Source organism: Paramisgurnus dabryanus, chromosome 19 (assembly GCF_030506205.2).
Source record: "Paramisgurnus dabryanus chromosome 19, PD_genome_1.1, whole genome shotgun sequence".
Classification (NCBI taxonomy): Eukaryota; Metazoa; Chordata; class Actinopteri; order Cypriniformes; family Cobitidae; genus Paramisgurnus; species Paramisgurnus dabryanus.
Window position 1 is genome coordinate 12,469,426 of NC_133355.1, and position 17,002 is coordinate 12,486,427.

The 17,002-nt window shown below is 40.7% G+C and overlaps 2 protein-coding genes across 2 annotated transcripts; both read right to left on the minus strand.

Annotated features, from left to right (window-relative positions):
* Positions 1-55: 55 nt before the first annotated feature.
* Positions 56-5,200, minus strand: aste1b (asteroid homolog 1b). Its single transcript, XM_065289606.2, has 5 exons — positions 5,019-5,200; positions 3,062-4,443; positions 2,739-2,952; positions 2,367-2,559; positions 56-1,732 (listed from the first exon to the last, which is right to left on the minus strand). The coding sequence occupies exons 2-5, from the start codon at positions 4,427-4,429 to the stop codon at positions 1,351-1,353; spliced, it is 2,157 nt and encodes a 718-aa protein (XP_065145678.1). The 5' UTR covers positions 4,430-4,443; positions 5,019-5,200; the 3' UTR covers positions 56-1,350.
* Positions 5,201-5,440: 240 nt separating this feature from the next.
* Positions 5,441-14,673, minus strand: LOC135778958 (KAT8 regulatory NSL complex subunit 1). The gene is made up of 12 exons (XM_065289599.2): positions 12,866-14,673; positions 12,272-12,413; positions 12,128-12,189; positions 11,884-12,046; positions 11,558-11,711; positions 11,261-11,455; positions 10,317-10,432; positions 10,110-10,231; positions 9,533-9,650; positions 9,335-9,438; positions 8,547-8,715; positions 5,441-6,877 (listed from the first exon to the last, which is right to left on the minus strand). The coding sequence occupies exons 1-12, from the start codon at positions 14,509-14,511 to the stop codon at positions 6,578-6,580; spliced, it is 3,291 nt and encodes a 1,096-aa protein (XP_065145671.1). The 5' UTR covers positions 14,512-14,673; the 3' UTR covers positions 5,441-6,577.
* Between the last annotated feature and the right edge of the window lie 2,329 nt (positions 14,674-17,002).

Sequence of the window (17,002 nt, forward strand, 5' to 3'; positions counted from 1 at the left end):
AATCTTGGCCACATAAAAATATTTTTTACAACAGTGTAAGAACAGTACTTCTGACTGACAACATTACAGTTGTTAAGATATAATGCTTAAGACGTGATCATGTGACAACTAGCCCCAAAATTAACATACAAAATAACCCCATACAAAATATTATTGAATAAACATTAAACTGGGGCGACATCCCCGGCTGTCCAAAACTTAGGGGGACCTGTTGCTGTCAAGAGATATCAAACTGATGGCAAGTAAAGAAGTGCATTGATTTACCCTGGAGAACAATGCTTTTTCAAAACATCTTTAGACAGCAACAGTTAATTCAGTCAAAACTTGATTTAAAATGGCAACAATATAAACACGCTATTGAAACAAGCTTATTTGTTTTGATCTCTTGAAACGGAACAATATAAAAGTTAAAAACTAAGCATGTATATATTTCTATACTTGAATTGAAGATTTGATGACATCGTTGATGGCAAGTGTTGCATAATTGAAATCATCATTACAAATCAGCACTTATTGAAAGCAGCAAAATTGATACATTACATAAATAATTTATAAAATTGTCCATGTTAAAACTTTGGTCCCAAAAAAAAAGGAATTTCACAATAAACAAAGCCAACCTCTATTCTTACTTAATTTCATTCAATTAAATAATGTAAAAGGCTACATTCAATTTCATAACGTAGATTCAAAATAGTCAGTGCAAGTATCCTAGTGCAAGCAAGCTTATAATGATCGATAGCTGTCATACTTAAACATTGTGTTGCTTGTTAAAGTATGTAAACGTTACTCACACCAAAAACAACAATTGGGTACAGTTGGCCGCTGGTGACTTCTTTTTCGAGAGTGCACGATGCGATGCTCATCACAACATGTATTTATCCCGTTATGTGAACCATGTGCATCATACGTCTTGTCAAAATAAGTGCCTGCTGCAGACACGTCTAAAGGGTTTATAATAAAAGAGATGCTCTTGTTTGCCAGATACTCACTTAATCTTATGTGCAATCAGAGTTTACTGCGCAAGTGTCTCTTTTATCATAAACTCTTTTGACGCCTGTGCAGCAGAAACTTATTTTGACAAGATGCATGATGAACATGGTTAACATGACACAACAACCTTATATTTTGACACACATATTTGAATTCGCGCCCCTCGGAAGAGAAGTCACCGGCCGCCACTGATTAGGTATCTTAATCCCCATCGTGCTTTTGGGAAGTATAAGGCATCTTTAGTAAAATGTAACTAAAATTTAAAATAGAATTCTGTGTGATTTTATCTCTTACTGACTTTTCTTTTTAAAACCTTCCCTCCTAAACCAGCTTCCCTTATAGATCATTCCCTCTCCACTTTCAATCCTGAAACGTCAACTGCGCAAACATGTTATCAAAACCACTGTCTGAAGACTTTGCTCCTTTGCCTCTGTTGCCCCTCCCTTTTTGTCCATTGCCCCTCCCTCTCCCTCCACCGGCACCTCCTCTCCCTCCACTGGCACCTTCTCTCCCTTCATTGGCCCAACCCCTCCCTCCATGTTCTTTCCCTCTTTGCTGTGTTTGCCTTTGCGCCCCTCCTCTACTTCTGCTTGCTGTTGCTGGAACTGCAGGGCCCATTAATGCCTGCAGCAGTATGGAGTAAAGCTGTAAAGCAAAATGGTCCGCTGCAAGTAGAGATTCGGGCTGCTGACCCCCTTTCATTGCAGCTTGAAGGCCATGCACAAGAGTACCGCTAAAGACCCTAAAAGAAACACAGAAAAATATTTGACAATATACAAGCAGCTCAAATGATAACTTATTATTATTATTATAAGCTTACCATTGTGGTTCGGGATAGGAGACTGAGCACTGATTTTTTAACTGATCTAAAGATTGCAGATTTAAAGGGGACATTTCACAAGACTTTTTAAAGATCTCAAATAAATCTTTGGTGTCCCCAGAGCACGTATGTGACGTTTTAGGTCGAAATACCCCACAGATAATTTATTATAACATGTTAAAATTGGCACGTTGTAGGTGTGAGCGAAAATGTGCCGTTTTTGTGTGAGTCCTTTTAAATTCAAATGAGCTGATCTCTGCACTAAATGGTAGTGCCGTGGTTGGACAGTGCAGATTAAGGGGCGGTATTATCCCCTTCTGACCTCACAAGAGGGAGCCAGATTTCAATGACCTATTTTTTCACATGCTTGCAGAGAATGGTTTACAAAAACTAAGTTACTGGGTTGATCTTTTTAACATTTTCTAGGATGACAAAAGCGCCGATGACCCAATTAGCACTTAAACATTGAAAAAGTCAGATTTTCATGATACTGTACCTGTAAACCCTAAAACTGTACCATTTAATGTAAACATGCATCCATCCTACTATATCTTACCAGGCTAACTGGGGCTCATGTAGTGGGAAACACAATAACTGGTTCAGGTAAAGTCCCGCCATCATACAGGATTGCCACTGGCTGAGTAAATGGGCTACAACCAGATCTAGGCCCCTCCTTTCTCCTGGTCTAACCCTCAGCTGAGATAATCGATGACAAACAGAAGCAGCGGTCTTGCTGCAGTACATAGGGTCTGGTAAAGAGAGCAAGACAGTATGTCTTTAGGTGATTATGGCAATTATCAACTTGACAAAAAAATGTATTGCAAAAATTATATAACATACACAATACATCACATATGCCAGTTGCACTTCTATGCCTCAAACTGAAAAACTGAGAGAGACATTGCATAAAAAAAGAAATCAAAGCTACCATCAGGATGAACACTTCTCCAGCAGAGTTCCCCATACACCAATCCCAATAACATGGCCTGCAGCAATGGAAGATTTGGCTTCGGTTTTGAGTTGTTCATCCAGAAATACATCACACACACTGGAAGGCATAGGTGAGGGGGTACTGGCTCCAAAACATGGTCCATCGTACCAAGTGTTCCCAACAATGCCTGAAGTCTCACCTGGGCAGGCACCTAAGATGAAAGCCAAGACAAATGAATAAAAATATATGCAGATCTTTACCTCTCACTGAATTTTAAGATTTATCACCAAATGTCTGTATATAAAGTACACAAAGCTAACCTTGTCAAGAGTTGGAAAATTCAGCTGCGGCACACTGGGTAGTTGAGCCTCCACTGTGTTTTTCTTAAGATTGAGGTCTTGTCTGTCAAACTCTTCAACACATTGAATGTCATGCTGTTGTGCTCCTTTACCCCGATCCCATCCTCCCCTTCCTCCTCCTCCTCTCTGGGAGACAGTCTGTTGCCTCTGATTGTCATGTCTCATGTTTTCAAGTAGCAGGCCGTATATGGTTTTCCGTATACTCAAAGACGTCAAATGGCTGCTCGGCTGCTGACTGTTCTCCACCTGCGCTACCAGCAGAACTTTCTGAAGTACAAGCACATCCAAGACCAAAGAGGGAAGCTTGCCTGATGCATATGCCCTTAAAAACCACTCGGGTTGAGAAGTAAGTACTGCCGGGAGGCCCTGTGTGTCAGGCAGTGCAGGTTGGGTACGTGAGGTGAAGTAGTTGGCCAAACCGCTAGTGCGGGAAAGCTGGTAGTCCTGTATTCCTTCCGAGAGCTGCGTACGTAAGTTTGCTTTCCGTTGTCCACCCAAGATCTCCAGTACTTCCTCCAATGCAGCTACAGGGCTTGTGAATTGAGACAGCCAGAGCAAAAAGCCTTCGAGTCGAGAACTACGTCCAGACTTTCGACCGGCTGGTACCCTTTCAAGTTCCACCCGGCTAAAAAACGTCTCAGTTATTTTAGCAGGTGTGTAGTCGTTCCCAGCGACCATGGCAAAAAGAGGCAGAAGCTGCTTGTTCATATGGTTGAAATGCATGCAGAATCGGTTCACGGTGTACTGCCTGGCAGGAATGTAACGCTCTGTGGCCTTACCACAAACATTGTTCCACTGAAAGAATGAAAATGGGAGGTAGCCACCACGCAAGTCAAAGATGTAGAAGTCGCTGTCGTTGCTCAGAACCGGGCATCCCCATTGTTTGGCGAGAGAGGCGATCTCGAGGTCAGCCTCGCAAATGCACTGCACCAATGGCACACCAAGTTGAGAAAGGACTTGTATGAACACAACACGTGATAGCAGAGGAAGAACAGAGCCATTGGATCCCCGGGAAAGAGAGTGGGCTTCTCGGATCTTGCTTAGAGTTCTCTCCTGCAGGGTCTTGAACTTCTTGTCCTTGTGGTCCATTCCTCCATCCAACACTATGAATGGTTGCACACGGCATTCTGCAAGTGTTGCAAAAAACTGCTTAACCAACCCAGCAAACATGTCGTAGTCTCCACCCTTCGCTTGATCCAATCCAGAATTAAAATACAATCGAAAATACAGGCTACATCCATCAATCACAAGACAGCAATCTCTTAGCCTCATATCTGTGAAGAACTGATGATTTCCTTCCACATAACTTGTAAGACCATGAACCCCCATTTTGAAACAGATGCCTGAAAGTAAAACAAAACTGTAAGAATAGGCACTTTGTAAACATACTGCTCTTTTTTAAGCAATAATGTAACGAAGAGAAAGAATTTGCACCAATTATACAAATGTAACTGTATGTGACCGTATAACATCAGTATTAGTGCGCAGCTACGTCTGTATGTTGCTTGGCAACCACTTTTTTTCAACTGTTTCCAAAGAACTACATTGCTTTGCGGAAGAGTAACGTTACAATTTTTAGATGTTAATGAACTTGCAGTAAACTAGTAACCACTACAAAATTCCATATTTTTCCACAATCTATGCTGCTATATAATCAATTTGCAGCAGTTTAAAATTGAATATTGTTCATATCAATTGAAATGCTTAGAAATTGTCTGCTGTTTAATTGTTTATGCATTGCACCATTAAACTGCTGCACATGCATTGAAGAGTCTGCAGCGCGAGCTTGAAATAATTATTAAATAACTCGTCGTCTGTTATTTGAAAAGCGCAACATTGCAATACCTTAAAAGAACAGACTGTTTAGTAAAGCATTTAAAACAAACATACTTTAATAATAACAACTGTATTCTCTTACTTGATTTATTCAGCAGTCTTCCTGAAACTCCGCCTTGTTTTATCGTGTTTTTAGGGAAACGAACTCTTTCAGCGCATTAGCGCCATCTATTGAAATGGATGTGACTTCTGTTCGACTTCATGCAGCGCAAAGCAGATCAATCTGCGCATGACATCAAAACACCGCGAGAGTACTTCATTAGCACCGCTTTAGTCGGCTCTCGCGGTACTGTGACGTCATATGAAGATAGGTATGCAACACAGAGTAAGGTTAATCACATCTGTTATTATGGAGAAAGGAGTGCGTTGTTGTTTAGCAGCCAATTAACCTGTTATATAAATAATAAAATTACAGTTACATTTATGTTCTATAATTATAAAAGAATACTTTAAAAGATGATTTAACGGCCAGTTCACATAGTAAATAAAACACTTTTACACATCTTTGTAGTTCTTATATTTATTCCTTTTATTATTTTTGCTTTGAGAGCATTATGTGCATTTGAAATAGTACTTCCTTTTTTTTGTGTGTTTTGCCAAAATTATGTTTTTATTCACCAACCCTACCCCCTAATACAGCAGTAAAGTGGACCTGTCTAAATCACACACACACATACACACTACTCTCTGGCAGTTATACATCGACAAAAGATCAATCACTCTATCATATCAAGTCATACAGAAATTAAAAGCATGAGCTGCAAAAGAATGAAAGATGCACGCAGCCCACTGTGTCACGTAAAAGACTTTAAATGCTATATTTCATACAGTGCAGAGAATATTAATATAAGTGATTGGTGAACGGCAGTATGCCTGTATGCACATTTAATACATACCAAACAACATATAAGTAAAATAACACAATAATCACAGTAAATAAGATCAATATGTAGTGCTTTATATGGATTTCAGCTCACCTTATCATCAAATCGAAACATAATGATTCAACACATAACACAAAATGACAGAAATACTGACACAGCTCAAGCAAAAGCTTTAGACAGGTCCGAAAATGATAAACAAAAGTGAAACAGACATGAATAGCAGACAAGACTTCCATCTGTCCATTGGAGAGCTAACAGAGTAGTGTTGAATAAAACGACAGCTGTACCGGGGGTAGGCTGGTAAAGATGATGATGAAACGAGGTATGATGAAGGACCAGAGCAATAAGGGTACCGAGATGCTCAGCAGGGAAAGATGACTACTGCAGATAAGACCAATAAGGTGGAGCTACAGGACTGTTGGTGAAGACGCACTTGTTAGTTTTCGAATGTGTGAAGTTTTGGGGAAGATTATAAATAATAGACACTGTGGTGTGTGTCATGTAAGGCTGCAAAAGGTTCAGGGATAGGGCACAGGATGTAACAAGGGGTCACAAGTGGTTCATGGTTAGATAAGTGGTGGCAGGACTCGAGATAACACGACTGGGGCATCTCAATATTGTTGATTTTATTATTAGCGTTACAGGGTAGTAAAAAGAAAAACTGTCCCCTAAGCTGGTTCACACCAGACTCAATTTAGACCTGCAAACTAAACTGCTGGGGAGTGCACGCGTGAAGAGGTGAGAAATGAAAAGATAGCTACGACGAGTACAAGGAAAGAGTACGTGTGTGAGAATCCTGAGCTGTAGAGACTGTCGTTGGGCTGGCTGGTTTGTAGGACAGTGTGTGTGGGGTTGTTTGCTCGTTGCCTGAGTGCTGCTGAGATGGCTGAGGGGTCCTCGGGGAGAGCTCCAGGCTGCCCATAGAGATGCCTGAGTCCGTGCTTTGGCTGCGGCCACTGGTTGTGCATGGGTCCTCATCAGGCTCTTCCTCTTCCTGCAGCCACTGAAGTTCTGATTCTTGAATCGGGAACAACCGGCGTTCCCATGGCAGCACAGCCTGCAAATGTAGGAGAATAATGCACCAACACATTGGTTTTATTATAGTTTGTTTAGTATTCATACAGAAGAAGTATATTAGCATTGTTGCAACTTAAAGGTGACATAGAATGATTGAACGGAGTATTTATCCTTGTTCTGTGATGTGACATGTAGACAATTTTTTTGTTTGTTTGGGTCTGTAATGCCTTCTAAGCTTCCTAAAAACCTCTCTCAGATAGCTCTATTAGGGTGGGGGATTTTAAACAAGTGGTTTTGCACCTATTTGGCTCCCCCTACTGGCTTAACTTGCAATCTCATTACTGATTGGCTGACTTTGCTGTCACTCAAAAAATGTAGCCAATTATTTTTATAAAGTGGAGGGGCAGTTAGATGCCTGTGATGTCATAAGCATCAGTTTTTCAGATTGGGCTGTTTTTTGCCTAACATTTCTAAAAGAGGAATTTCTATGAGACTGAGATGTTTAGCACTTTTTGTGTGTTCGTGAATGCGGGTAGACTACCATTATTCAACAAAGACAAGGTAAAAATGGTTTTTCATTCTCTGTCCCCTTTAAAAGGTTTTTGGAACCAAACCGTTTTTGAACACCATTGCTTTCCATCATATTTTTCTTTCCTACTATGGAAGTTAATGGTGCTCCTGTTTCCTGCTTAAGGTGGAATTGAACCCTAGACATTCTAGCCTGTATTCACCGGTAATTTATTTCTATTTTGCATTTAACTTGAGGAAAAAAGAAATTTGAACGATTTCGATAAATTAGATTGATAGTGTGTTAACGGTCTTTGGTGGACTCAATTAACCAGAATGCACTGCTCGAAACTGAGTCATTAGCTCCACCCACTAACCACTGACCGATGCAGCCTTCAGCTTCTTTTACCGCTCAACCTGCTCTCAAATCAACTTGAAGTTAGCCAGCACATACCCAACTAGAGTAACTCCGCTTTTACAGTCTCTGAAGGGGAAACCTCGATAAAAGATTACTAGAACCTGTGCAGAACCTGTGCAGAACCTGTGCAGTATGTGGATTGACAAATTCAGGCCACCGGGAGTTATTTTTTTTTGTCTACCTCAACGCGACCCTCAGTTGACAAACCGATTACTCGAAAATTAGAGTATGCAGCCAGCACTTCGTCAGGAGGACTTCGAGTTTTTAAAACATCATTAAAATATCTAAAATATCATTTGGCCTAGTTATTGCTTGTTTTTTGTGTAACTACAGTAAATATACCATGTAGAAAGTTATTATTATGAACACGAGCAAAGCAAGCTAACGTTAGCTCATCCTGTGCAGCTGTCAATCAAAGAACAATCTCATCTACTGTCAATCATCTCGTTCCGCTTTAATTACAAATATCTTGTGTTCAGCAAAACAAAGACATTTATACAGGTTTATAACACCTCGAGGGTGTGTACATGATGATATAATTTTCATTTTTAGGTAAACTATCCCTTTAAGGAACATTAAGCATATGCATCTGTCAGGTACATAGATCCACGAGTAACACCCAAATCCAAGATTCACAAGGCAGAAATAATACAGGAATTCTCAGAACTGAAATACTGCAGTCTTTCTTTTAACTACAAGATGTTCTTCCAACTAAATAATCGCCATGGTTACGGCAATAATTGAAGTTGAACAGAACATTAAGTGCCTGCGCACACACACACACCTGCTGTTCATCCTCAGCCTGGCTGAAGGGATCCTCTGCTCCAGTGCAGAAGGGGCTGCATGGTGACACGTCGTCTTCTGTAAAATGACTCTGCCTGGAATCTGGAGAGCCAGGTGTCTGATCCAATCCCCTGGAGTTCTTTCCGTCCCCATGGAAGGAGGAAGAAGATCTGAAAGAAGACATGTAAAAAACGTAAACAAGTAGCCTTCTGATGTAATTTATCAATTTTTATCTAATTTAATTATTTTTTGGAAATTACTATTGCATATGCATCTTTAAGCTACTATATTTATGCAATACAATTTATGACCTCATTTAAGTTTAAATTGATGATAATACATGATAAATATAACACAAACCCATTAAATGAAAAGCTCAGATGCAAAAAGGAGCATTTACAAGGTTTTTCCGAATGGCCTGAGGGTGGGATTAAGTGGAATTTGGGGCGAAAGTATTTGATGAACGTATAATCCTTGCCGAGAGCATTCGGTAATATCATTATCCCAGTTTTTGACAGAGGTGGCATTTAGCGGCTTTTGCATCTGAGCTCTTCTTATGTATATTATGCAAACTGCAACTATGGTGCACTAAACCAAATATAATTTATGGTTCAAAGATATTATTTAAATACAAAATCACTCCTAAAAAAAAGAGACAGTCATTAGAGAATATTCAGAATTGTTCAAACCAGGTCACACACTGTTAGACAGTGGACATCTGTTTAAACATAATGTCTCTGACAATTTAAGCCCTCTATCACTCGCTCCAACACAAATTACTCTCATCACCTGCCCCGGCGACGCCTGCGGGCCCAACTCCCCCACCGACTTCTCTCTCTGCTTTCACACACAGCATGGCGACTCAGAAACACAGCATCTGAGAGATCTTCCACCTATTTAGAGAAAAGTATTCAGTGCAGTTATACATGAGTCCTGATAATCAAGGAGGTAATCTATGTCTCATGTTTTGCTTAATGGCATTCATACCTCTTCATCATTTTCCAGTTCATCCCCACTGGGCTGGTGGTTTGTGTTATTGAATGACTCAGCTTGTGGCTCCTCCTGGTTCTTGGAGACCCCTACGAGAGAGTCCAGCTCTCTCCAGCTAAACACAAAACACATGACACATAGCTTTATCGAAATTCCTTGAACAAAACTAAGCCAACTTGATCGGTCATAAAATCCTCTGTGTTTTCCCCAAAAATTATCTTTTGTATATAGAGAATGTTTTTCTGAATCAAGCAAAACCTGATAAACAATAAACACAATCTCATTTGCTATTATAGCTAAATACATTATAATTGAAACTTCTTCCATTTTAGGGTAAACCAGCTCTACAGTATTAAAAATTGCACACAAGCACAAACACATTGATACTTGGTACTGTGGTTGAATAATTGATGGTAAACTACTTGAAACCAAAGCCACATTCCACAAAGCCTAGAGACCAGGAATTCAGACACAACAAAGCAAAATGACCACAGTGTAATCATATATTCCCTCAGTCGCAATGCTTTTGATCAAACACGTTGTGGTTTTGAAGGTCTGCCTGCACTATTTCTACCTTGGGGTGATGATCTCTTTGTATTGTAATCTTTGCACTCGTGCTCCTAGTCCAGCCAGGCCCAGAGGCATCACCAGGTTGTCTATATCAAACGAGCTTTCTGTTCTTCTCCTCCTTAAAGGCTAAAGTACAGAAAATTCAAAAAGCTCTTGAGAACAGGTAAGAAAGGGAGCCACCATTATATCTATTCTCACTTTTCTTATTTACCTGGGCAGGTGTGTCTGTCGCTGGGGGTGTTGGTGGCAGGGTGGGTAAGTCTATGGCTCGCTGAGGAAGACAGTTTGGGCCAAACACACCTCTCTGGCTTCTGCAACTGGAGCCACCTGTAACCATGTTTTTATTAACTTCTTAAAATATACTTACAATAACAATTTCATTATTTTAAGTTACTCCATTCAGCAGTAAAATACTGTTTTATAATGATTTACCACTTTTTTTAAATCACACATTTTTTAATAACTTCATGGTCTCTCTCTTATCTCACATAAATTTTTTTGGCTTAAATCAGTTCCTCCAGAAAAATGTGATTATGCGATCGCATGATTTAACGCATAAGCGGTCTAATAATAAGTCTGCATAATATATTCATGCCGGGGCTGCATTTTTAAAATACGCCGCATTTTCGCTGCATAAATTGCAGATTTCTGCTCGCAGAATATGCTTGCATGATTTCATAATCCCTGCATTTTCGTAGCAAAAAGTAATATATATCTTAGAAGAAAGTTGAAACATGTTGCATTTCCTTTACACATGCGCAGCCATGTCCCCTGTTGTCATGGGAATGTTAGGAAGTAATTATGCGACGTGAACATAAAAGCTGCAAACCCTAACCGCAGTTTTTGCAAGTTCTGCAAATTGGGAAGTTACCGCAATTTCATGGCATAAAATTGCACAAATATCCTGCATATTCCATCACATTTTTTTAAGAAAACGTACCGCAAGATCAAGGATTTTTGCAACAATCACAAAAAACTGTGGAAGGACTGTTAAATGAGTTATTTACGAAGTAAAAATGTGTATTTAACAGGATAAATACATGATATGCCTTCACACGACTACACCACATCCTCAACCCCCTGACATATTTATTTCGGCATGATGATTGGTTGACAGGACATTATTCCCTTCAAAAGTCAAAAAGTATCACCCACCAGGTGTGTTATATAAAGGAGGCAGTGTGTTGGGTGGGCGGGGACAAACTAATCTCCTCCTCACTCTACCAACTCGTCCCTGGCCCCGCCTTCCCAGCCAAGAGGATGAGGTTGACGCGTTCGTCCACGGCACTGAATTATAAGATTGATGCCCGACCAGCGGGTGTTTTCCACAATGAAGTGCAATGGGTGAATCTGCAACAGGGAAGCAATACATTATAATTTTAACTATTCAAGCTTACATGAATGTTAAAGAATTCTGACACTTAGGTCAGACGGAGAATACACAAAGCCCACCTGATGACATGGAAAGAACAGGATGAACGGACATATCGAGCCAAGCCGGACGTATGCACACACCCTTCTCCTTGTCTGAGGGGGCGCATGGAGGTGCACCGGCACATCGCACACAAACAGCTGGAGGCTCGCATGAGCATGGTAACGAAACAGCCTGAGAGGAAAAAACACAAACGTGCTTTTAGCAGAAATCAAAGCTAATTGTGATTCCAGAGCCTGCTTTTGTTTCCTTATAAATGCAAGTGACATACAAAAAACAGCAATGGTTCATAATAGAGAAATAGTAGTTAATGTAATAGCAAGACCAACTGTGAGATCCTATTTACCTTTGACCTCAGCGCAGTGCAATCTTCCAGGCGAATGAGTTTGTGACGCCGTTGCCGGAGCAACGGTCGAACCCGTGCAGCTGATGAAGGTGGACTTGGCACAGTTTGCGTGTTGCAGGTGTCTTCTGTATTCCACTTCTTAGGATCACCAACAGAGTACAACCTATGGGTTGTGCAATTGTACATTAAACGTCAAATTTGAAAACGTGTGAATGTGTGTTCACATATTTATATCTGTACTGACTTGCAATTGTTTGATGTGGGGGAGGGATTGGATGCTCTGAGTGGTGTTTCAGGTAACCGCAACTGCAATAAAAACACATTAAATTGACTTTTGATAAAAACAACATTGTCATCAACAACAAACATACATCTATAAGCATTGTACCTTTCCCTGTCGGAGGTGTGTGTAAAGTTCTTTCAGCGCTCGGATTCGATATTCCAGCTCTGACACTTGAGTCTGTAGCCACACCCATCTGCTACCAAGCCACGCCCTGCTTTCTACCCACTGCCATTCTTTACCACGAACACTGGAAATAAGATAAATTATATACTAAATGTATATACTGTATACATTTTAGCATGTCATACAGCATAATTTAAAGACAGGCGTGAAATGGCTCAAGCCTATTCGATCAGTGTGGTGGCTATGAATCAACTCCCAATACAGGAATGTATATAATGTATTGCACACTGGTAATTTAACATGTTACACCTACATGTAATGACTCAGCTTTTGTACATACTATACATGTGTAGGTGTACATACATGTTTACACAGGTATACTGAGCTTTTAACCCTTTAAATGATTTAACATTTTAACCCTGTTCCATACTATTTACTTCACTTTTTCGTTGTATAAATTACACAGCTTTTTCCGAGACAAATGGGAGCAGGACTTAATTTTTAAGAGTACTAAGTGCTTAACCCAGGGCTAAAAAACACAGTAACCCAATGTTAAGCATAACCTATCTCACTTACATTGATTTTGTTGGGAGCGGTCCCAGGTGACGACCTCCTCTCTCTAATGCATCATCTTCCTCGCTGTCACTGTCACCTCCAGAGCTGCTAGCCGTGTGGTCTGAGTCCAGGGCGCTTTCTGCGGTCCGGAGAATCTCGCTGCAGCTGCCTGCCAGCCTGCTCAGCTCTGCTGAGTTACGAGACAAGGCGGTAGGCCTCCTGGTGCAGTTCAACCCTGGGCTCTTGTACAGGCCACACAACTGCTGGGTAACATGCCTCTCGACTTGTTTCACCTGTATAGCCTGCAGACGCCTTAAAAGGTCATCCGTGCGGACTTCCAGCTCTGCCTGTCGCCTTTTGGCTTCATCCTTCACTGTCTCTATCTGCTCTGTGCTGGGGCCCTCTGTATTTAAGCTTAAAACTGTGGTGTCACCCTTGGTTGAAGTGGTATTCTGTTCAAAAGGGATTTCTTCTCCATTAGGAGGCCCATCCCCTATCTGAGTGATTTCAGTATGAGAAGAGGTGATGGCAAAGGGGCACAGAGGATTTTTTACGGGTCCACATTGTCGTGACTGCTCTTGGTCATTTTCAGGCACAGGGGCTTGGAGCGGAGGGTGCGGTGAAGGGTTATTGTTAATACATACATGAGGGCCACCATTTCCACTGACCCCGTTGTTGTGGTTGGCAGAGCTGGCAAGAAATGAGCGCACCCTGTACAGTCTTACACGCCCTTTGGACGTTCTGCATGTGGGCAACTTTGTGTTTTCTGTGCTGTGTCCACCTGCATCTGGTAAACACGGTGTGAAATTAAGTTTGTCCTTCTCGCACTGGACACGACGTAATGACCCCCTTCTGTTTTCTGCGGTGTCCACCTGACACCCAGATTTGAAAGCGTCGGTAGTGCCCGCGGAGCCCTTCACGTGAGCGTCACCATTGTAACCAACGCGGGTCTTGGCATCCGAGCTGCCGCAGTATCTCACCGAGCTTATTCCAGAAAAGCACACCCGCTTGGAGGCTCGGGTGAAACTGCATCCCCGGCGCTTAATGAAAGCGGGCTCGTGGCCACACCTTGCAGCGGCTGTCATCATCGCGCCCTCGGTCTCAGCGCGCGGAGCCTGTCCTCGCTGGGTTCTCCCGGTGCGCACCGGCGGCAGTCTCGCGCTCGCTCTGCGTTCGTCCCTCCGTGTCATAGCGCTCATAAAACAGCGACGCTCGCCCCCGTGCCGCAAACCTAAAGCTTCTTCGTGATCAATATTAATGCTGTTCCCCTCACGCACTCCAGCGCTTTGTCTACTAAAACGCCCGCGTCCATATTTCACCGAATCCGCGCACTCGTCTGCCTCTCGTGTGATATCAACGGTACCGTTCGCAAAAAAACCCTCGTCGTTCATTTTCTGGGTCGGATCCGCATAGACGGAGGTGGCACCTTCCCATTCGCGAAACGCCTGGGCCTCGGCTACGCTGCTCTCCCTGTCTGAGCTCTGTGCTGGGGCAGCGCTGGTGGCTGTAGCCGCAGCGGCCGAGCTTCCGTCACCGCTGACGGGCTCTCCGCAGCCTCCTCCCCCGCAGCAGCGGCTGGCGCTATGCGGACACCCGGCCCCGCAACTCTCCGCTCCAGGCCCGGCTGCACTAGCGCTCATTTTATTCCGATTACAATAATAATACATCGCTGTGTCGTTGGCATGACCGGATGCGAAACAAGGACATACGACGAAGCTCCGTTCATGTATTTTTCTTCTTTTCGAAAGCCAGACGGGTTTCTCTTTTCACCCGTCTTGCTTTCTCTGCACTGTTGGCTGTTTCCAACACTCCCTATCCGCACTGAGCATGCGCCATTCACTAGCCCAACCTTCAGTAAAGAAAATGGGTAATTCAAAAACTAGATCACACTCTTTATTTGTCACACGTTTTATGTGTACGTGGTATGGAAATACATTTACAAGAAAAATAACTCATTCACTATTTTATGATTTCCCTTCTGTAAATGCAAATTTATTTAAAAAATGACAAAGCCTATCAATCCATTAGAGTGCCTGTAGGGTTTGGAACATTGTAAAAACAATGTTCAAGTGCAGCTGCATCTCAGTGGAGTCAGGACATGAAATGATATGTTTTGAGTATATCACAATATAATATAACGCACAGTAATGTATGTGCAATTTGTCTGCTATTTATGATGTTTATAATTTCAGTGGGCACTTATGTTATTATGTTTGAAATTAATGTAATTATCTTAGACATGCACTGAAGTAACTTGTAATTGACACTACAGCATATACTGACTGCCTAAACGTGGATACAAAATAAACGTATGTAATAATATAATAATTAATTAAATTAATACCGAAAAATGAATTATTGCCTGTATTCACTAATAATATTCATATAATATTTTCACTTACTTTATTTCACAACCCGATTACTATAAGATACTTTTATTAGAACTGGCAAGAAATATTTATTTCAAGTCTAAAAAGGTGTTGATGTTTGTTAGATTGCTTTGAATATATTTGTAAAACATATTCTATTGCGTAGGATCAATTCAAACAGAAGACCTGTTTTTAATCCGTCTGTAAAATGGCGCAAAAGTTTGCAATGTACAGACATGCCCTGCAGGGTTTTTACAACAATAGGATTGTTGAATGGAATTCATCTCAAAGCTTTACTCTCCAGCCCAGGGGTGTATTCCAGAAAGCTGGTTATGTGGCTTACCCGGGTAAGTTTAGGAGTAAGTAAGCGGATAACCTCTGCTTTCGGTTCCAAAAACGGAGGTAACTTTCGGGTTATGTAAGTAACCATAGCAACTGACTCTCTGAAGATAACCTGCTCCGGAGCAGGTTATGTTGCAGGGTAAGTTCATTTTAGTTAATAAAACGAGGCTTCGGAGGAAGTCTGCGCATGCGTGCACTTATGACGAGCGTACAGCGGGCGTGGAAGCATATATTTTGCATAATATTACAATGTTAAAGCATTTATTTTATTTTATTATATTTACAGTAGCGAATATTTATTGCTGTCTTAAAAAATGTGTGATATGAATTTTTTTTAAAGAAACTATTTTTTTAATAACATGGATTGTTATTGGTGATTGGACTAATTACTATAAATTTTATTATTAATTAAATTTAATTAAAAATGTATTCATATTTGTGTTCGGACTAAATAGTATACATTTAATTATGTTCATTAGTAATATATCTCCAAATATCAGTGGATGTATGAAACATAATTCCATCAGTTAATTAATGTTAACAATAAAGTACATTTCCATATCAATTTTGTCAATTCATAAATAACCTCATCTTTCACTTACTAGATAATTTGAGATGAATCTAAAGTTATAATAAATGTGTGTGCAAATACATTGTCATTAATGAATCTTAACCTATGTTACTTAAGTGACAATGTGGCAATGTTACAGTAAATGGATATAACAAATAGAAACACATGATGCCTATCATAATAATAATTACTGAGGGATCGAAGTTACCCCTGCCTGCAGTCTCTGATAGGCATGTGCATCTGACCTGGCCCACAGAATGACACCCATGAAGCACAGGCATGATTTAACACTGACCCACAGAGTGACACAGGTGAAGCACAGACTTCATTAGGTGAAACACCATTGAATCACAGACATGGCATAGTGGTCAGAGATTTTCTATTATCAGTTAGAATCATGTACACAATGAAATGAAATTATAAATATATATTTCATAGTATAATATTTATTTCTTAAACATGCACTTCAGATCCTTAGCCCTCTCTCTACATTTGATCTATAGTTGGTGTTTTTCTAAATCACCTTTATTTCTTTAAAATTGACCTTTTGTAGCTGCTTTCCTGAGCTATCATTTTTGAGCAAAGGGAAATTGAGATATTTGCATATATTAGATGATACAGGACATATATTACAACATGTTACTATTGACACTAATGTAACATTTCTATTCTCCAATTCTGTCACAGCAGATCCTAATCGTCCAATGCAAATGAATGATCATTCTTAGTGTAGTGTAATGAAAAGCATTACACAACATTATTGAAAATCTGTAAGGACTGTAAGGAAGCTTTACAATTAAAAGAGGGTGCATTAATCTATCAGCTATCAGTAAATGTTAAAAAAGATGGTGACACAGTGTCATACAAGGAAAGTCC

Bases quoted from the DNA above. Each gene is read 5' to 3' on its own strand.
- aste1b (XM_065289606.2), bottom strand. From the start codon at position 4,429: ATGGGGGTTCATGGTCTTACAAGTTATGTGGAAGGAAATCATCAGTTC. The intron at 2,953-3,061 runs GTTAGCTTTGTG...CTTTCATCTTAG, and splicing joins ATTTTCCAACTCTTGACAAG to GTGCCTGCCCAGGTGAGACT. The intron at 1,733-2,366 runs GTAAGATATAGT...TGTTTCTTTTAG, and splicing joins CATGAGCCCCAGTTAGCCTG to GGTCTTTAGCGGTACTCTTG.
- LOC135778958 (XM_065289599.2), bottom strand. From the start codon at position 14,511: ATGTATTATTATTGTAATCGGAATAAAATGAGCGCTAGTGCAGCCGGG. The intron at 11,712-11,883 runs GTAAATAGGATC...TTTTCCTCTCAG, and splicing joins GCACTGCGCTGAGGTCAAAG to GCTGTTTCGTTACCATGCTC. The intron at 8,716-9,334 runs GTGATGAGAGTA...GTCTTCTTTCAG, and splicing joins CGCAGGCGTCGCCGGGGCAG to ATCTTCTTCCTCCTTCCATG.